Consider the following 20,868-nt stretch of genomic DNA (forward strand, 5'->3'; position numbering starts at 1 on the left):
AAGGAGTATTTAAAAGTATGATTTTAAAAATTATTTAGCCGGAGCCGTGGCTCACTAGGCTAATCCTCCACCTTGCGGCGCCGGCACACCGGGTTCTAGTCCCGGTCGGGGCACCGGATTCTGTCCCGGTTGCCCCTCTTCCAGGCCAGCTCTCTGCTGTGGCCAGGGAGTGCAGTGGACGATGGCCCAAGTGCTTGGGCCCTGCACCCCATGGGAGACCAGGAGAAGCACCTGGCTCCTGCCATCGGATCAGCACGGTGCGCCGGCCGTAGCGTGCTGGCCTTGGCGGCCATTGGAGGGTGAACCAACGGCAAAGGAAGACCTTTCTCTCTGTCTCTCTCTCTCTCTCATTGTCTACTCCGCCTGTTGAAAATAATAATAATAATAATAAAATAAAATAGAAAAAAATTATTTAAAATCACTTTTGTATTTACAAGTATTTCCAAAAAAGTTTGTGGGAAATAGAATTAAAAGATAAGCTTATTGCATTGTAAAAAAATTTTGAAATACATGCACAGTTTTTTCATAACACACATTTTTTATGGGCTTTTTGAAGACCCCCAGTGCTATCTCATTTGATTCCTATACTAACACTGTGGGGGGAGTCGATGTTAAGTAGTCCCATTTTACAGACTGGAAAACTGAGACAAAAGGTTGATGATTTACATGAAGCCACTCTGCTGGCAAGAGGTAAACCTGGGGGTGGGCCCAAGGCTCCTGCGCCCTGCTAATCCTCCAGATGCCCCAGGATCCATTCTCTTACGTGGGGACAGCTGCTACTTGGGGCTGGTCCCTGTGCTCCAAGGTGGGTGTCCATGGTAGTTGACAGAGGGCTACACACAAGCTGTCCCCAAAGATGTAATCCCTCCTCTGTGGCAAGGCACCAAGTCCTTGTGTGTAAAACTCCTGGGAGATGTTGAGGGGGAGGGCACAGTCTGGCTGAGAATCAGGTCGGACAACATTTCTGACTCTGGGTTTTGGAGGGGAAAGGCAATTGTGGGACCGGGTCTGGCTTTGTGTGATTTAACACCTCCCCTGGACACCTTCTTTCTCCCCAGCTCTCTGCACGGACGTCACCAGAGACTCAACAAGGTGCCTGTGGCACAGGATCTGCCTTCAGGACCCTCAGAGCTCAGCCCAGGGACCCTCACTTCAGAAAAGGTGGGAGCCACAGAAAGGGAGGGTCTTCCTGCAGAATGCCATAGGCAGTGCCAGACCGAAACCATCATACTCTGTTCAGAGTCCAGTGTACTTTGCAGGGCCACCACCCAGCACCAGGGAAAGCCCCAGGGGTGTGCTGGAGCTGCTACAGGTGGAAAATGAGGACTACTCTCACGGTTTTCTCTCTGGGGTCCTCTCCCTGTCCCTCTCATGACTGTCACCCTAGGCATGGCTTGACTGCACCCACAGCTATTTCCCCTGATGGGAGGGGACAGGGAGCTGTGGGGGAGATTCAGAGAGTACCCCCAGGAAGCCCACCCTGCTTTATAACTAATGATGCCACAACAGAGGGCCAACTCTGCCCCATCCTCAGGGGATCTTTGCCAGCAATCTTCTGCACTGAGTGCGACCGTGGAGGCCATTTTTCAGTTGCGGGAACTTCAGCCTGCAGAGTGAAATTACTTGCCCAACACTGCATCCAGAACCAAAGCTCCTCTCACCCTTCTGAGCTCACTGGGCTGCCCAGAGGCTGCCCATTTTGCAGACCCTTGCTTTAGAAAGTCCCGGGTTCAAACTGAATTTGGGGAAAGTAAGACTACTGAGAAATACAATGGAGGAGAAAGAAACCCAGCCCGCTCCCTTTGGAGGTGAAGAAGTGTGCTGAGCCAGGCAGCCGGGACTGCCACTTTTCCTGCTGTTTAACTTGTGTTTCTGGAGCGCTGTGAGCAAACACAGTCTTGAAGTCTGGAGTACAGAGGAATGAGGGAGAGGAATGTGGGAAGGGACCGTGCGCTGAACCAAGAAACTGCTAAGACCTTTAAATATCTCTTGAACTTTTTCTTTCCTTTTCTTGCTTTTGGCTCCCTGCAATGTTTTGTGTTTAGCTCTGGTTGCCACGAGTGGGCTGTTTTTAGCTGCTTCGTTCCTTCCCGTCTCCTTTTAATTTTTTTCTCCCTTCCTTTTGCACAAGCCCCAGCATGAAGTCTCCAGTTCTTATCTCACTCAGCAAAAACAAACCAAGGCTGATCTGAATTGTGGAATCCCCAGGCGGCTCTCCAGGGAAAACCTCTGCAGTAATCAAGTCTCCTTCGCTGAAGATTAACCCCTAACATAACCCTAACCAGGACCTATCCGAGGCGGGAGAGACGTTGCTCGCCTTTGTGGAGACAAGGGGTTTTGGAGCGGGGCGCTTCCCTTGCCTCCCACCGGCACGGCACAGCCTGTGCGTGTGATGAGGGTGTGACCCTGCACACTGTGGGCATCAAGTCAGGAGCGAGGACGCACGAGGCTCACATACGGGTCATCCTCCCCGCCCCCCGCTGCCGCCGTGGCACCGACTGCGGGTGCTCTTCCCTTCTCCTGCCCTTTCAGTCTCCCTCCAGGTCGGCGGGCGCTGATTTCACAGTTTTCCTGGGGAAAAGAGGGGAGGAGAGCAGGTAGAAGTAGTTTTTGTTGTCCTTGGATACTAAGTTTCATTCAAGTCGGGGCGGGGAGGGGGGTGGCCCGACTTCTCCAGCGAGATTCTTATCGCTCTTCAAGTTTCGGGAGGAGAGCGGGCAGGCAGTGCCCGCCTGGGACTCCCTGTACGCAGCCCATACCGCCTCCACCGCCTGCGTGACCTGGAGATGCGAGCCTAAGTAAGAGTGATGAGAAGGATCAGGATTGGTGGGAGGAGCTGCAGGCACCGCGGTAACACAAACAAGCCGACGAAGCATAGCGGACGTCTCTGGGGTCTTCCTCGCCCTCCCCTCGCACGCTTCTGTGGACGCCGCTCTGTATGTTCACTGGGTGCCCTAACCTGAGTCTGCGTTTATGGGGTTCCACAGTTCTTCGGTGGCTTCCGTGAATTCATGGACTCACAGCTTACCCCCTCCCCCCACCCCAGTACACAGCGCTGCAGACGGCTCACAGAGAAAATAAACAAATCAACAAATAAAGGGAACGCGTCCCGTGTTCTCTCATCGCCAGGTTTCCCTCGATAATAGTGCTATTTGTTCCAGCAGTGCGCAAGCAAACGCGGTAGATAAGTACAGGTCCCCGACAACTTTCCTTTAAACGCACACTCCTCCACTGATCTAGGCGGGGCAGGGGCTGCGCCGACAGGCCCGCGGCTTACCTGGGCGCACTGCGGCCGGCACAGGCCCGGGAGGCGCGGCGGCGTGGGCGTGGGGATCGAGGGCGGGGCCGCCGGCGCCCGTTACCTGGGAGAAAAGTAAAGCAAAACAGCCGCCCCACGCTTCCCGCGCGGCGCCGCTGCAAATCCGTTCAGCCGCAGGGCAAAGGAACCACCCCAGGGTTCCCCGACGCACCGGGCGCGGGGTGGGGGGCGGGGGGAAGAGACTTCCGAGGTGGTCCTCTTTGCGGTCCAAGCCCGAAGCTGGAGGGGCCGGGTGTTCTGGGCGACGCGCGGGCTTGGGGGGAGAGGAACCTGGGCTCAGGGAATCTAATTTCAACTGCAACTCTAAGGATGTCTGCCCTAGAGCTGGACCCTCCCTTACGACCCGAACAGCCCGGGCTGCAGGTGCTGCGGGGGTGGCGGCCGCGGGTGAGACCTAGCCTCCGAGATGCCTCTGGCGTAAGTGGGATCTTCGATCGCCTCCCTCCCGAGAGGCGGGTGGAAGCAGGTGTCTTCCCTCGGTCGCGCCCCCACAACCCGAGGACGCACGCAGCCCTCCCTCCCCGGCAGGTGCCAAAGTCCCGAGCTACTCAAGTCGCTCTGTGATCGTCCAGGGCCAGCTGAAAAGGACCCCAGGACGGTGGCGGCCGGGGAATCGCAACTGCTAAACAACTGTGGAGGTTCAAACCCATTTCTGCCGAGGCCTCGGCTCCGTCATCGGGCCGAGGGACCCCGCCTTTCACGGCAGCCCACCTGGAGGGCAGAGGGGGTTTCCTTGGAGAGGGGCTGCAGTCCGTGCGTCTCCAGTGCCCGGCATCCGCTCCCAGCCCGGTCCGCGCTGGCCGCAGAGAAACACTTAAGACCCGAAAGTGGGTTCTCCCCCAACCTCTCGGTATTCCCTGAGCTCTGCGACCAGCCTGGAGCGATCTGCAGAGACCCAAACGCTTTCTTTCTCTTTCTCCCTGTCCCGGGCCGCTCGGCCTCAGCCCCCACCAACTCCGCTCCAGGTCTCCGATCTGTCCACGAGCCTGTTGCTCTCAGAGACTCTGTCCGTGTCGAATGCTTTGTGCTTGTCTAATAAACTCGAACCGTGACGGTCCCGCCGCTCGCCCTGGCCCCGGAACCGGGTTCCTGGCGGGCCCACGGGCGCTGCCCTGTGTGTCTGGAGTAATGGGCCAGCTCCTGGCGGTCCGCGGCGGGGAACGATGCGGATTCACCATGGGGTACCTCTGAGCACCTCTCCTTTCCGCCCGGACTCCGCTCTACAAAGAGGCGGCCGGCGGGGTTGGGTGGGGGGCACGCATTGTTCCTGAAGCTCCAGAAAATAACCACTCATTTTAGAGAAAGGTCGTGCCCGCTTCCCAGCCTCACCTAGTCTGGCCAGAGACCAGGGCCCGCCTCCTGCCTTCCCCGTCCCCGGCCCAGCGGAGGGAGAGATGCCAGCGCAGTGGAGTCATGCAGCTGGCTTGGGCATCATTGGCTCATGCCTGGGACACGCAGCGGCCAGCGCGCACCTCTGGCGGCATGCCCGGGCGGCTCCGGGCCTGATATGGACAGGGAGGGCGGGCGGTGTGCGCTGGGCTTGCGAGGCCCCGGACGCGCAGCGGCCGGCTCCGCCCCGGGCTTGCATCACCGGCCCCCCCTCGCCGCCCGCGCCCCGCCCCGGCCCCGCCTCCACCCCCACCCGCCCGCCGCTCCGTTTGGCCGGTTCTCCGGAGAGCTATTAATAGCATTACGTCAGCCTAGGGCTGGGAACCCAGAGTAAATGAGCGCGAGCGCTATAAAAGGGGTGATGCAACGCGCTCCAAGCCACAGTCGCACTCGGCAAGGCGCGCACCACACAGCGCGCAGCCCGCGCCTCCAGCCCGTGCGTTGTCCGTGAGTCCGCGGCGATCGCCCGCCGGCCCGACCCTGCCCGCCCTGCGGACCCCGGCCGCCCCGAGCGGAGCCTGGAGGTGAGCACCGGACGCCCAGGGAGGGAGGGTGGCGAGGGTCGCTCGCTTTCAGTCCCCCTTGCACTTCTCTAGGAGCTGGTCCTAGACCCCCACGCAGACCCCTGCTTCCGCGCCGCTGCCTCAGGAATAATTCGGGCTTAACTGTTCCCGGCCACGGCTGCTGCTCGGCGCTTCGGAAAGTTTCTTGCAAAGCGAGGGAACTTTCTCTTTTGACTTCGGGCGCGAGGTTCCTTGTGGCGGAGAAGGTCGGGCGTCCGCTCCGCGACGGACCTCCGAGTCCCCGACGGTGGCCGGGGTGCCCGATGCCGTGCGGCCGCCGCCCCGGTGCCGGCCTTCACTCGGGGGTCCCGGCATCGCCACACGCCGGAGCCGACCTTCCCCAAGGTGGGCAGGCGGCCCCTGGTACGCCAAAGCGCTGCCCCAGGCGCGGAGCGGAATGAATGAGGAAGGGGCGAACGAGCCGGGGTCGCGGGCACAGCCACTGGAGGTCGCCCTGCACCCCCCGAGCCCCTAGCCCGCCGTACCGCGTCTGGCGCCCAGAGCGAAAGTTCGCTGGGAGTAGTTTGGAGGCGGGAGCGCCGGTGTCGCGCTGTCACCGGGAGAAGGCAGAGAGGGCTCCCGCGCGCTTTTCTAACGTCGCTGTGACTCTTACTTTTCCTTGGGCGGATTTTCCTGTTTTCCTCCTGTGGAGACCCACCGTAGGGGGAGACGAAGGCGTGGAGCCAGATTCTGGATAGAGTGGCTTGCTAGTGCCAGGCGCCTGACAGCTTGCGCCGCGCTCGATGGCCTTGAGCCTCAGTGTTCTCAGCTAGGGCAGTTGGCGCGCAGGTCCCGCTGGCCCCTCTCTGCCGATCTGACAGCGCGCTGCGGTGTTGGACCAGATAGCTACAGAGGCTTTCCTTTTCTGATTTTAGAGAGGTGCGATCGGAAACTTGAATGAGGGCGTCTCCCTGTTGTCACTGACCAGTGCTTCAGGCAGTGGGAAAAGGACTTCGAGACATCTCTTCGTTCACCTTTCTTGTCCTTCCCGCTTCCATTTCCATCTCTTACTCCTTTTCTTCCCTTCTAACCATTTTCTTTTCCTTCATCCATTACTAGATTATATCTTTTTTTAAAAAACAAATAAAGCAATTGCTAAGTTCTTGATGGAACCAGAAAAAAAGTGGGAGCTGGGACATCTATGTGTTCTCTCAGTGGACCCATTTGGGTGTGAGTGACAGTCACATCTTCTGTCTCCCCAACTTAAAATGAAGAAGTTGGAATCACTGCCCCTTGTTTTGCATCCAGAACTTATTTCAGAATGATGCTACCACCTATGAGCTCTTGCTTTGAGGTATACTGGACAAAGATGGGACAGGGATGGGGGATACAGCTGTTATTGTCCCAGCGGTGTCAGAGGCAGCAAAGGCAGCAGCAGCCTGCAGGGTGGGTGAGATAATACAGTGGCACCTGTGGCCACTATGGAAGCTTTGAAACCCTTCCCGTGGTAACCTTGCCCTTCTCTTTCCCTCTTTGCCCTTTAACCATGTCCTAATTCCTTTCTCATCATGCTCTCCTTTTGTAACCTCTTCCTGTCTCAGTCCTGGGGACATCTCCTCTGTGGTGGGTACCAGGTGCTAGGACTGCTGGCCCCCAACAAATGACTCCGTTTTCCCCTTGCCTTGCCTTGTTGGTTGACTCCTCGAGGTGATGGAGCCCTGTAGGTGGGGAGTGGGTGGCCTGGTGGCCGGATGGCCAGCAGTTTGACCAGGATTGGGCCACTCCTTTAGGACCTTCCTAGCCCTCAGTTTCATCAGTTACAAAATGGAGCTCTGACCCAGAGGTCTCTAATATCGGGTCTTCCATGGCTTCCCACTAGATAGAACCCATGATTCCTTCCTTTTTAAAATTGGCCAGGCATGGAACAGAGTCAGTGTTCCAAGTAAGACCTGGCCAAGGGAGGAAGAAGGACACAGCCAGGACCCTACAGAAACTTCTCAAGGGAGAGAAGCTCCGTGGGTGACAACTCGTTCTCTCTCACGTGCCTCACAGCAGCAGAGAAACGGCGCTATCAGCAAATAGCCAGCTGGAGTTTACCTGGTGTGCTGGGAACCTAGGGGTTAATCAAAGTGCTAAAGACTCCAAGACTGACCTGCTTTCTGGAGGGTTTCAGTCAATTCCTAATAGGGCTAAACTAAGTTGACAACAGGATGAATTCCCATTGAAAGGGGGAAGGAGGTGGCACCATAATGGGTGAGGGGTCCCCTGATGTATCAGTTGCGAGTTGGTCACCTGTGTCCCTCCCAACAGCCCTGAGAGGGAGCTGGGGCAGGCCATCTTCATTTATTTTACAGAGGAAGAGACAGAGCCCAGCAAGCCGTGGTGCTAGATGGTGGGCGCTCAGCTTGTGAGTGGTGGTGATGGGCCTGGGAGTCCCTGACTCTGAAGCCCCACCTCGCACCTGCAGCCTTCAGGTGGGCTTGGGCGGGGGAGGGACCTGGGTCTGAAGAGTCAGTGAGAGACCAATGTGGGCTTCCTGGTGCCATCTGATAGTGAGCAATGTTTAGCAGAAAGACCTGAAAATTGAAAGTGAAAATCCAAGGGACTGGTAGCCACTAGGAAATAAAAATCCAGGAGCTGAATTTCCAGTTAAAGGAATGCATGAGTAAAGTTTCACTTTCTTGAAAATGATGAAACTGCCAATGAGATGACATTATTTCTGATTGGAAATAATGAAGCAAAAGTCAGGTGCAAAATCTTGGTAGCAAGTGTGGGCAATGTTATGATCAATGTAGGAAGTCAACTCACATAACCTTAGCCCAATGGTTTTCTTTCAATGACGGAAAATGTCAATGAAGGGAATGTTGGAGGGTCTCAACTTGCTGAAAAACTGTTTGACGATTTCTCGTGCATTTTCCTTCTGGGAAATGTGAAAGTCTAGGCTGAATCATCCCTTAGAAGACTGAGGAACACAGTGACTAGGAAGTGTCCCAAGTAGTTAAGCCTCAGTAGAGAAAGCCCAAATCTCTACACATACTATTGCTCTATTTTCCAAAAAGCTTTTAACATTTTTACAGTCCCTTTCTGTCCCCAAGTCGGCCCACCTGATGATTTTCATAAAAACATTCCATACAACTGACATTCTTTCCTTTCTTTCATCCAGGACTGCTGACTTTAAGAGGGGGTGGGAGAAATCCCAAACAGCAGACCCCCAAGCTCAGAGAGCTAATGAAAAAACTTTGTTGGGGGGGGCAAAAATGGAACTGTACTGCAGTGGAATTCAAACCCCTGTAGAAAGGGGAGCCATCTAGCCCCCCAAACAAAGACCACCCCAGTGGAACCTCTCAGCCCCACCCCTGAACTGCTGGGTTTTTGATAACATCAAAAAGGGAGGGAAAACATGGACACCCCAGCGGATCTTAAGCCCCTGGCTGTAGAAGGCAAGTTTCTCAGAATTTATGGCCTGACAGAAGTATCTTCCCAGCATCCTAAGATTATGGGATTAAGTAGAGAGAACTTCAGTTCTGACTCATGACACATGGCTTTGGGAAAGGAATGACATACAAGGATACTTCAAAAAAGTTAATGAAAAATGGAATTAAAAGGTAAGTTTATTTTGGTGCAAAGAAATTGGAAATCATATATATGAAGGGGTCTTCAAAAAGTTAATTGAAAAAGCGTATTACTAAAAAAAAAATGCATGGATTTCAATATTTTTTGTACCAAAATAAACTTTTAATTCAGTGTTTCCATACACTTTATTTGAAAGGCAGAGAGACATGCAGACACACTCCTGCTCCCTGGTTCACTCCCCAGATGTTCACAACCAGTCTGAGGCTGGGCCAGCCTGAGCCAGGAACCCAGAAGTGGGGTATGGGATGCAGGAGTTCCATGTGGCAGCTTCCCCGTCGTGCCAAATGCCCACCCCTATTTTCCCACAGAATTTTTGAAGTCCTTGGGTTTCCTTGGCTCCTCAGAGGCAGCATTCCGTGGCCTGGAATTCCAATCTCCAGGGGGAGGTAGTGGTCAGAGTGTTCTGTTGAGAAGTGTTTGAAGATCAAAGAGAGTGACCAGCTACCCTCCCACCTGGACCCCCTGCCTGGCCCAGGTCAGACAGCCAGGCCTGGCTGGCAAGGTCCCTGGGAGGCTGAGTCCTATAACAACACAGCTCCCAGTTGCGGAATGTTTTCCAGAAGATACTCACGTATTAAATTCTCACACAAGCTTGTGGGAAAATAGAGCAATTGTAAAACCACTTAAACATGCTTCTGCAAGGTCTGCAGCCACCTGCATGTGCATCCTGGCATATAAGGGCCAGCGGTTTAGTTAAACAGATTCATGTTTTCCCCATGAATCTTTTCATAGTGTCCTCTCTATTGCTTCAATTCCAGGTCCTCCTCCTACTCCCATGCCTGCTCCCTGCCCAAATTTTCTGGTTTTTTTTTTGTTGTTGTTGTTGTTGTTTGTTTTTGTCATGTACAAATTCAAGGGTGTGAGTTTTGAGCCAAACAAACCTAATTCCAAATCCCGACACTTGAGGCAGATTGCTTACTTTGTCTAAGCCTCTGTTAACTCATGTTTTAAATAGGGCTAGGACCTCACTCACTGGGTTCTCGTGAGGATTAAGTGAGATAATGCACATAGGTTTCCGGTATGAAGGAGGCATTCCTTAAATGTTGGAGATTTGCTGGAGGGCTTCCTGTCTGGCCAGACTTGGCTGATGACTGCAGGTCCCTGACTGAGAGCAACACCCAGTGGACTCCCTGCCCAGTACAGTCCCCCTACTGCATGGGTGAGCAGAACAGCTGTGGCAGGGACTTATTGTAAGGGTGGAACTGCTACTATTTTCACCCTTTATTTGCCTCTTGTTGTCTCTTTGGGTTCATGGAGCCACGGAATGCTAGCGGGAGACAGGACCTCAGAGGCCACATGATTTGATTCTCCAACCTCATTTCACGCATTCAGCTGGGCAGTGTCCAGCTGGCTGGCAGGCTCTGTGACCAGGTGCTAACCCAGGCTCTGGGATTAAGGGATAGTGGAGGAAGAACCCTCAGCCATCTACAGATGAAGACATAGTCTCAGAGAGCTGGAGCCACTGGCCCAAGTAACCTGATTTTCAATGCCCAAGCCAGTCCCGGGTCCTACTCTGTCCCCAGCCCAAGCTGAACACCACCCCGACAAATGTCCATATCTTGGCCCCACAGTTTGCTTAACTCTCAGGCCTTTGGCTCAGCCAGCCTTAACTGTAAGAAGGGGTTACTTGTCTCCTTACCACCTGAATCCCCTGCCCCAGTCACTTCCTTCCAGGGAAGTTTTAGCAATACACTTGCTAAATTCAAGGGTCCCTCACTTGCTTTTACTTTCACTTGCTTATATAGTCAACTTGACTTCAGGTACCTTCCAAGTTTCTTTTTAAAAACTGATTTTTTTAAAAAACGCCCTCTCTCTTCCAGGGTGGTTGTTTATGTTTGGGAAAACTGAGGAGTTCCAAATAGGCTGCAATGTCAACTCTTACAAACTTCAGTTAGGTGTCTTAGCCAGGTCGCCATGCTATGATTCTAAGAATTTGTTTCACTCAAAAAAAGACAGCATGAAACAAAAACAAAACAAGAAATCTGAGGGCTCATGGGACTTTCCTCTGGGGCCGGGGCTGTGATGAAGGATTATGAAGGTGGGGGGGGAGGCTGGGGAAGTGTGGATCCCATGCCCCACCGCTCCTGAAGCAGTGTGGGTTTCCATGTGTCTTTCAGCAAAATGATGCTTCAACACCCAGGCCAGGTCTCTGCCTCGGAAGTCAGTGCCTCAGCCATCGTCCCCTGTCTGTCTCCTCCTGGGTCGCTGGTGTTTGAGGATTTTGCCAACCTGACACCGTTTGTCAAGGAAGAGCTGAGGTTTGCTATCCAGAACAAGCACCTGTGCCACCGGATGTCGTCTGCACTGGAGTCAGTCACAGTCAGTGACAGGCCCCTGGAGATGTCTGTCACAAAAGTTGAGGTGGGTTCTGCCCTAGGTGTTGATCCTGGCAGCATGCATGTATTGCACATCTGCCACATGCCACGTGTGCAATGCATGCTGGCCTGCACAGCTGTAAGCATTAGCTGCTGATACTGGGGCTGTAGGAGCCTGAGCAGGGATCAGAACAGGAATTCTGCCTTGTTCTACACCCCAATGGAGATGCTGAGCTGGCAGTTGAATATGTGGGTCTGGAGTTGAGACAGGAGTCAGGGCTAGAAAAGTAGAACCACAAGTCATCAGGGTAGAGATGGTGTTTTCAGCTGGGAGTCAGGACAAGGTCTCCTCCTGTGTTGAATTGCTGTGAAGCAGGGAGTGGGGCGATTATGGTCATCATTTTCAGGAACCAAGGCTCAGGCGTGGAACATGGACTGGTTAGCCAGCCCCAGCTTTGCCATAGCAATGCACAGAGCCTTGGCCCAAGTATCTACTCCCAGTTCACTCTGTCTTGGACACGACACTGTTCCTGTCCCACACTTGGCAATCTTTTTTAAGACACCTGGAGTAACAGACTTGGGAGTCTGCGAGGTTGCTGGCGACATGGTGGTGGCTCAAAGCCAGCAGGGCTAAGGTCTTTCCCACATCATTTGAGTGTTTCAAGCTTATTTAACTGGCATGAGCAAGGGGTAGTGGACCCAGCTCAAAAGAAACGAATGTAAAAGGAAGTTGGCTAAGAACCTTTATGATTGCATGACTCCTGCCTAGGACTGATCTGAGGGTTGAATGTGAGGACATTTGTGAATGGTCTAGCAGACAGCCTGGCTGAAAGCCAGCTTTTGATGCATGGTCCCTGGGACCACTTATGATGCTGCAGTCATAAGACACCTTAAGGGACATTAGCTGTTTGCCCCGTTAACCTCCGAGGAGGTTACGAATGGAGGCAGCATTCTGCACAACATGTTCACCTGCAGCAATACTGGACAGTGCAGAGTGGACCAAAGACACACAGGGAGACTTTTTTTCTAATTAAATATAGCTGACAATGGAAATTGTAGGATTCCCAGATAAAGATAGAAAGCATTTTGGAAGGCTATTTGGGAGGTTCTGCACAGCAAGAAGCAGTCTCCCCTGTTGAAATGCCCTGGAGGCCGCCCACTCACCTGCTCTGATTCTCTTTCTGTTTGTGGGTCAGTTTAACCAGCAGTTTCACCTACTGGGAAGAAAATGTGCTAGAGGACCTAGATGAACAATCTGACCCCCTCAGTTGCCTTAATTCACCTCTGAAAATAAGACCCTGACCCCTGAGAGCGTCCTGTGTGTCTGGGCAGCATGAGCCCATTTCCCAGATCCAGGCCCCCAGGGAAAGCAACACGAAAGAACAAGGCAACTGTGGCTGGGAGACAATGCAGGAAGTAGAGTCAAAGGCTTGGTTTACGTCCACACCTTGTGGCCTGCTGGTGTGGTGACCATGAGCTGGGGACTCCTGGGGCCAAGCTGGGCACACTGGGAATGGCTACTCCCTGCCTCCATTTCCTCGTCAGAAAAATGAAGGAGATGAACTCTGTCGTCTTTAGAAAGCCTTTTCCTTTGGGGCGGTCTGACTCTGAGATTTGCTCCACTTTCAAATACTTCCTCCTATGAACAAACCTGAACCCTACCCAACCTGTCCCAAACATGTACAGGGCTGCCAAGGAAATAATGAAGTTGTTGAGTTCTTAAGGAAGATATTGACAGTGAGGTTAATAATAATGGACACATTAACACTTAGTATAAGCTAAATATTGTGCAAAGCATTTTACATACATTAGCTGATTGGATGCCGTTAACAACCTACAAAGGAGGTAATGTTATTGATCCCATTTTACAAATGAGAAAATCAGGCTCAGAGGAGGACGGTAACTTGCTCAGGGTCTCACAGCTAATAAGTGGTGATGCTGGGATTCAAAACCAGTTTGGTCTCAAGTCTAAGTGTGTGCCTGCGTGGTTCCGGGGTCTAAGATATGAAAGGTGGAGCCACTCTCACCATATTTCCCTCTTGGGCTTTGTTTCTTTTGCTGCTTCTTAAGATTTGTTTATTTGAAAGGCATAGTTGGGACACACACACACAATTTCCCATCTGCTGGTTCACTCCCCAGGTGGCTCCCCTGGCTGGTTAATGCCACCTAGGCTAAGAATGGGCTCCCTGGGCTGGGAAGGTGGTACTGTGATGCTCTGAGGGAAGAGGTGGCTGGGGAGATAGGGTTACTGGGTGATGAGCCTAGGGTCATGCCTACTTCGAGGGATGAACACATACTTACCACACAAAATCTGATTCCTGCCATACCTGATTACATTTACTACCAATAGTTACCAATTTAAATATAAAACTCATTTCAAAATCTAAACATGTTTTAAAAGGAAGTTAGATTTTAATCTACTCAAATTGTTCCTTGGTGTCTGTGGGGAATGGGCTTTAGGACTCCCTGCAGATTCCAAAATCCACAGGTGTTCAAGTCCCTTCAGTGTGCACAGAATCTGCACACTTCTTCCTGTATGCTTTAAATCACCTCGAGCTTACTTCTGGTCCCTAAAACAGTGTCAGTGCACTGTAAATAGTTGCTATACTGTACAGTTTAGGGTACAATAGCATGGAAACAAAAGTGTCCATGTTCAGGACAGATGCTATCCAAAAATATTTTCAATCTGCAGTTGCTCGAATATATGGAAGGGGAACCTGTTGTATTGCTGCCATAAATGCTATTGTAATGAATAGTTCTTTGATTTTCATTACGCATTGTCAAGTGTGAATGTGTGTGGGAAAGGGGTTCATGAAAAAGTCTAGGGTTTGTTTTTTCTGGTCCCATAGTATTGAGGCTGCCTTGGTTTGCCAGTTCTTGCTCGCAGTAAAAAGCAGTGTGTCTGGGGTGGGTGGTATGTCTTCTGTCAGTAAACATACAACTTTTGGGTTTTATAGATAGCCCCTGAAGAAGATGAAAGGAAGAAGAGGCGACGGGAAAGAAATAAGATTGCAGCCGCCAAGTGTCGAAACAAGAAGAAGGAGAAGACGGAATGCCTCCAGAAAGTGAGTGCCTTCTGGCTGCCGCTGCCCCTCACTCAGGCCTGTTCTCCACCAGCCTCAAATCACCATCAGAAGGGAAGCTAATTAGCCCCTACCTGGTCATGTTTTCCTAAGAAGGGGCTAGTAGTTAGTTGCAGATATGCCAGTAGCAGGATGAGGGGGTAGCAGAGCTGTTAGTGCAGTGGGTGTGATTCTGGCTGTACAAACAGCAGGTGTGAAGATTAAAAACCACAGGCTCTGCCTCGCCGAGACTCTGCGCAGGCTCGGCTGGTCCACGCACATCCCTGGCTTCACAGCTGCAGGATGCACCAGGCCGGCTAAGGAGGCTTCACTTGCCTGATTTCCCAAGAAAAGGAAGCTGCCAGCTCTCATCAGGCTCGCTACGAAAAAACCTTTAATTAATCTCTCCAAATGAGTTGCTTCCTAAATCCGCAAGCAATGCTTACACTTTCTTTGCCTTCTTATCTGGCTCCTAACTCTACAGCCCTTCTCCCTGGCTCACCCAGCAATCTGAGCTCTTGGCTGCACTCACTTGCCCCTGCCTCCACTCACTGAGAAATACCAGAGGGGAACAGCATTGGTGGGTGGGCTGAGCAGCTTTCCAATGACTGTCCACTCCCCCAGGTGTGGACAGGCCAGGGAAGAGTCTTATCCCAGGTCCCCAGGGGGCTTCTGCTGATTGCTTCAGGATGCAGTGGAAATGAGAAAAACTTGGTGTGCAGCCTTGTACATTTTTTCTAGGGAGATGAGCATCACTATGACTCCCAAAAGACTAAGTGCCCTGGCTTTAGATTTTCCCCAGTCCCCGAGTACTGGGTCCTGCAAAGGAGACCTCTGAAGCAGTGGTCCTATGGCAGCTTCAGGACCAGTGCGGGTACAACTGATCACTGTGGCATTTCCAGGGTTTTCCTAAAGAAGCACCCAAGTTCAAAGGCTTCTCCAGAGTCTGACTTCCCCTATGTCTAGTGCTGTCCTCCTGTGTTTGTGGGGACAATATCTTGGCAGGGAGTGGTAGCATTTTCTCTGTAGGTCTGTCCCAGTTTGGTGTGCCCTGGATGTCCCAGGTGACCCTGCCATCCAAGTACCACCACACACAGGCCCTGTGCCCCCTGCCTAATGCCTCTGTTGCTTGTGCCCCAGGAGTCGGAGAAGCTGGAGAGTGTGAATGCTGAACTGAAGGCCCAGATTGAGGAGCTGAAGAACGAGAAGCAGCACTTGATATACATGCTCAACCTCCATCGGCCCACATGTATCGTCCGGGCTCAGAACGGGCGGACTCCAGAAGATGAGAGAAACCTCTTTATCCAACAGATAAAGGAAGGAACATTGCAGAGCTAAGCAGCCACGGCATGGGGCAACTGGGGAGTCCTCATCGAATCCTCCTTTCTCACCCAAACCCTGATGCCATTGGAGCGCTGACTTCCTGTGCACCTGTAGAATCCCAGCGGCAGAGAACCATCCTGGCGGGAGAGCCCCTGGAGGCCCACAGGGCCCTCCCACTGTGCCCTAGAGTGGACTTTGGACCAGGGCAAGCACATCTTTTGCCTCACCTCCAGGATTTAGGCCTTCACACACTGGCCATCCTTAGATGTTCCAGGTGGTCTCTGGTTAGGGTCTTGCCCGCCTTTCGTCTGGATTCTATGAAAACCAGGACGCCCACCCTTAGGATCCACGCAGAAGTGTCTGTACCTTGGGTGGGTGAGATGAGGCCATCTCCGCAGTGGTGGCCGCTGTCCCTCATAGGAAACGTGGAGTGAGAATGGCATTTAGCAATCTTGTGCGATGGCCAGGGCTGTGCTTCCTAGCAAGCGTGCTGTTCTGTCCAGGACTTAACTGTGTGCGAGGCATTCATTTCAGAAGTAGGCTTTGTGCTCTTTTCACATTTCACACAACACCTGTGTGACTTCTACGTGGTTCTCCTCAGGCCTTTCGCCCTTGGCAGTGTCCCACAACGTGCGCAGGTGGCCATGAGAGCTGTGGGCCCCAGGAGGACACAGTCCTCCTATTGGCCAGCCAGGCGGCTTTGTGCTGACAGAGGAGACCTCCCTTCCTGTGGTACCCAGACAAGAACACAAACTCCATGGGGGCAGCAGGTCCTCTGTTGCAAACCCGGTTCAGTGTCACAGGAGGAAAGCCAACAGTCCAGCTTCCACGAGGTGGGGCTTCTCCACTCAGTGACTTGGGTCAAGAGTTAGTGCTAGGCCAGAAGAGCCCACGAATATTCCATTTTCCTTTCCTTGTGGTTGAAAAACCACAGTGAGTGGAGGAGTGTTTGAAGCCAGGTGATGTCTAGGCTTTAGCATTATTAGATGTTAATGGCATTGTTTTTGTCATGTGGCTGTTTCCAGAAATCCAACTAGAGCATTTGCCTCTGAGAAGTCACACTGGCCATGCAGACTCTGGCTGCTGTTAAATTTCTGATGTTTCTGTGAAATCCTCAGAGTGCTCAATCCTACTCAGCAGTACCGTTACAGTTTTCTGTAAGAGAAACTATTACTTATTTATCTTAGTATTCTTGACCTGTCAATATAATAAAAATTGGAGCCAAGACGTAAATGTGAGTGTTGTGCTGGTTTCTGTTCTTTTACGTCTGTAGGCGACTGAGATCTTTCTCCTCTGCCCTCCTCCCTCCACAATGGGGAGTGATCAGCTTTAAATGTTCTCCGGGCTTTCACCTTTTGTTCTGTGGAACACCACCAGGTGGGACAGTGGGCTGTCAATCTCACCCCTCGATGTCTCACTGACAAACCCTGCAACACAGTACCAAGTATACGTACCCCTTAGAGCCAATGTTTGGTGTTAAGATGGAATTTTGTTATAAAAACTGAATTGTTAAATACCTCAACTGTCAGTCTCTCTGAATGTACAGATGCCTAACATATACACCTGTTTTAACTGGCACCTCTGATGCCTTGACTTCTGCCCTAGAAGTACTCAAAGAATTACTTGCTTGAATTACATCTGTTTTATCATGTAAATGTGTGTCTTGCTGTTGCAAATATGCATTTCAAGTATCAGAAAAGAATGGGAAAGGGGTTGGGAAGACACAATAATTTTAGACAGAATGAATGTGATGATTCCAAGAAAGGTATTCCACTGAATTTTCTGGAATTTCTGGAACCCGTGACTCCTTAGGTCTGGACTAGACTGCGGCTTCCTTGCTCCTTGCCTGTGCACATATGTAACACCTAAGGGCTAGAGACAGAAATTGGCTACTCTGTCATCAGTGCAATTCATTAGAGAGACAGTGGCTTCATCAAATGTTAGATCCATCCACACAAAGAGTATACCTGCTTCTTTGAACACATGTATGGGGATGGTTCCTTTAAACTATCAGTTGTGACACAGGCAGCCTAATTTTGCTGCTGTGAGTGCACATCAGGGGTTGTTTCTAATCTGAGAAGAGCCATCTGGTGTTGTTACCACTCACACTTCTTTCAGGAGCTAATCTGTTTCTCATCTTGACGGAGGGGGAAAAGATCCCTTGCATTTACCCTCTGGTGTGGGTAGAGGCGCCCCACCCTGGCTGTTATGAAACTCAAGACAGAATATAAACTGCCTTGAGAACAATGGATCAGAGAGGAAGGAAGGGGGCTGGCCATGCATGGAGAGTAGACTTGAAAGACGCGCCGCACACATGGTCAGTGTAACTGGAAGGTCTTTAACGAATGCATTAAGAAGTCTGTTTGCTGTAGCCAAGTCTATGTTTTGATACTTTAATAAAGAAAAAGCTGTATGTGCATTTATCAGTAAGTCGTTAGTTCATCTTGTTTCACTTTAGTAACAGAGGAAAGGTTGTTGGGGGCTGAGAACAAACTCAGATGGAGCTGCCACCTACAAACACCAGTTTGACAAGGTCTGTCCTGGGTTGCCTCCTGCTCTGTGGTGACATCACACTGGCAGGGCATGGAAAGCCACACTCCCCCCATCTCTTGCTTCCTCCTGTCCTCTTGCCTGACCCTGAGCTCTGCCTGACATCTGTTTCAGAATAAAGAATTTTAAAGGGTTATGGAATTAAACCCTTTCACTTTCAAGAGCTAAGATGCCATTGATCTCTCATCTGTTCTAATTTCTCCCCACAAACCCATAGGAAGCCTTGCCCCGTACACTCTGGGCTTCAAGTACAGCTTTGCCATTGAGCATGCTTCTGTTCTCAGATTGGCTTGCTCCAGAAGATTTTCTAGATCTCAAACCAAAAGCTGCTCTCAGGAAGGAGTGCACCCTGGAGGAGGACTAATGATAACAGCAGCTGCCATGAACTGAGCAGGACAATATGCTAAACACTTCCTGTGCATGATCCTGTTTAATCCTTGCCATTGTCATTGTCCCCATTTACTGACAAGGCAGCCACTTGCCCAAGGTCACACAGTTTTGAAAACTGAAGCCTGTGTTTTTCAACCATAATGGTTCCAAACAGGAGTATCTATTTGTGTATGTGTGTGGTTACAGTAAGAACAGTGTACACTTAGCACTGTACCCATTTTAAAGTGTACAGTTGAGTGGCAGTATGTATATTCACAGTGCTAAGTAACTACCATCATGTTATTGCAATCATCATGTTATCTGGTATTCCATCATGGAATACCAGAACCTTTCAGTACCATAAAAGGAAATCCTGGACCCATGAAGCAATTATTCCCCATTCTCCTCTATTAGCCCTTGATAGCCAGTAGCCTGCATGTCTCTATAGATTTAACTAATATGATTATTTCATATAAGTGGAATCATACGGTATGTGGCCTTTTTGTATCTGGATTCTTTCACTTATTCTTTCACATATTCAGGGTTCTTCCATGTGGTAGCAAGTGTCAGCACTTCATTCCTTTTCATGGTTGAATATTATTCCATCGTCAGGATACTCTGCATTTTGTTTGTTTATCTATCTTTTGATGGGCAGATGTATTTTTACAGAGTAGCCTTTATCCTCAGGGAATGAGCATCTAAAGGTGGGGTTTCAGGCATATCGAAGTGAGAGAGAACATCAGGAGCAGGGAGTCCTTCTCAGAATTTTCATCAACAGTTTAGAGATCACTTATTCTGTGGCTGGAATGGTGACAAGGCAGCAGGTGCAATGCCATGCGCTACCTATAGATATACATGGCTTCCAGACCTCTGCTGCCTGGTGGGAGAGAGGATAGGGCAGGAGGGCACCCGAGAGGCTCCTGGAATGGAGGGCTCACACATCCCCTCCTGCCCCCTGCACCTGCCCTCAGGGAAGGTGAGGAGCAAGACAGAGGGACTTGAAAAGAACAACCAGGTCTGGGGCTGGCCCTGTGGCACATTGGGTTAAAACCCCAGCCTGCAGTGCTGGCATCCTATATGGGCACCAATTCTGGGCCCAGCTGCTCTACTTCTAATCCAGCTCCTGGCTCCTGACTTTGGATTGGCTCAGCTCTGGTCATTATGGCCGTTTGGGGAGTGAACCAGCGATGGAAGATCTCTATCTCTACCTCTCTCTGTAACTCTGTATTTCAAATAAATAAAATCTTTTTAAAAAGTAACCAGGTCCCTCCCACAGGGTGCTTGTAAAAGCACAGTGGTGGGAGGGACTGAGGTGGTCCCTCGGACATTTTAATCCCCAAGTAAGCCCAGCCACTGTCAGAAGGAGTTGTCCTATGTTCCTCACAACATAGAAGGGTACTTCTAAAAGGTTTAAGGAAAATGGAATTAACAGAGAAGTTTATAGTTTTGAAATCCAAGCATAGCTTCTTCATTTTCCATGAACTTTTTGAAGACACCCTCCACCCACAACATACACAGAAAGAGTCAGTTATGGAACTTCCCATAATGCACCAAATGGGTGTTCTTGAAGGCTGTGAAGCCAGTCTGGTTTGAAAACATGGCCAGCCACTTCACCCTACCTTGTGAGGCAAAGTCCTATAGTGGTTCAGAAGAAAGGCCGTAGCATGAGCCAGAGCTGGGTTTGAATCATGCCTCTTATTATGGTGTGAACAGGATTTGAGCCCCAAATCATGCATTTAAACCCTGAAGCCTTATGTTAACAGTTAATAGAGCAATGTTAATGGTTATAGATTGAAGGTGGATGCTTGGTCCAATGATGGTGTCTGGAAGGTGTGCCTAATGGGGGTCTCTGGGCCACTGGGAGCTTGCCCTCAACAGCGGTTTCCAAGAGAGAGCTGGTGTGCACTTGGGTCCTCTGCTCCCCACCTCAGCACATGACCCCTCCTCCACATGTGTGCACATCCAACTCCACACTACTGGGGACACCACAGCTTGGTGTCCTGTGAATCTGGGAACGTCCCAAGCCTTGAGTGGAAATAAACCGTTCCCTTATAAGTTAGCACCTCCCTGGTATTTCAGTTGTAATAACAAAGAAACTGACTAATATACTTCCACTACCTATTAGTTCTGTGAATGTGGATAAACCACACAGCCTCAGTTTCTTGCCCTGTTTAATGAGGACAGTAACAATAGAATCAAACCCAGTGGGACTCTACAGCAACATGCAAAGAACGTACTGCAGCAGCCAAGGAGCAGCAATCATCAATGTTAATATTGAAAGTTAAGGTTCTGGGGCTGGCACTGTGGCACAGTGGGTTAGAATCCTGGCCTGGAGCACCGGCATCCCATATGGGCGTTGGTTCTAGTCCTGGCTGCTCCTCTTCGATCCAGCTCTCTGCTAAGGC

The 20,868-nt window shown here is 51.1% G+C and overlaps 1 protein-coding gene and 1 long non-coding RNA gene across 20 annotated transcripts in view; one reads left to right on the top strand and one right to left on the bottom strand.

Annotated features, from left to right (window-relative positions):
* Nucleotides 1-16,777, top strand: part of ATF3 (activating transcription factor 3) — a 52,008-nt gene extending 35,231 nt beyond the window's left edge. For 18 of the 19 annotated variants that reach the window (XM_070055276.1, XM_070055273.1, XM_070055269.1 and 15 more), the window contains 4 exons: nucleotides 1,059-1,161; nucleotides 10,962-11,205; nucleotides 14,117-14,224; nucleotides 15,362-16,777. In XM_070055276.1, the coding sequence (XP_069911377.1) occupies nucleotides 10,966-11,205; nucleotides 14,117-14,224; nucleotides 15,362-15,559 (546 nt within the window). In that variant the 5' untranslated portion in view covers nucleotides 1,059-1,161; nucleotides 10,962-10,965 and the 3' untranslated portion in view covers nucleotides 15,560-16,777. Of the gene's footprint in view, nucleotides 1-1,058; nucleotides 1,162-5,021; nucleotides 5,233-10,961; nucleotides 11,206-14,116; nucleotides 14,225-15,361 lie in introns of those variants that run through there. The other variant, XM_008268442.4, reaches the window with a different exon arrangement.
* LOC138844944 (uncharacterized) overlaps nucleotides 1-20,868 on the bottom strand; it is a 75,571-nt gene that overhangs the window by 31,921 nt on the left and 22,782 nt on the right. The gene's annotated exons all lie outside the window — the stretch shown is intronic.

Source organism: Oryctolagus cuniculus, chromosome 13 (assembly GCF_964237555.1).
Source record: "Oryctolagus cuniculus chromosome 13, mOryCun1.1, whole genome shotgun sequence".
NCBI lineage: Eukaryota > Metazoa > Chordata > Mammalia > Lagomorpha > Leporidae > Oryctolagus > Oryctolagus cuniculus.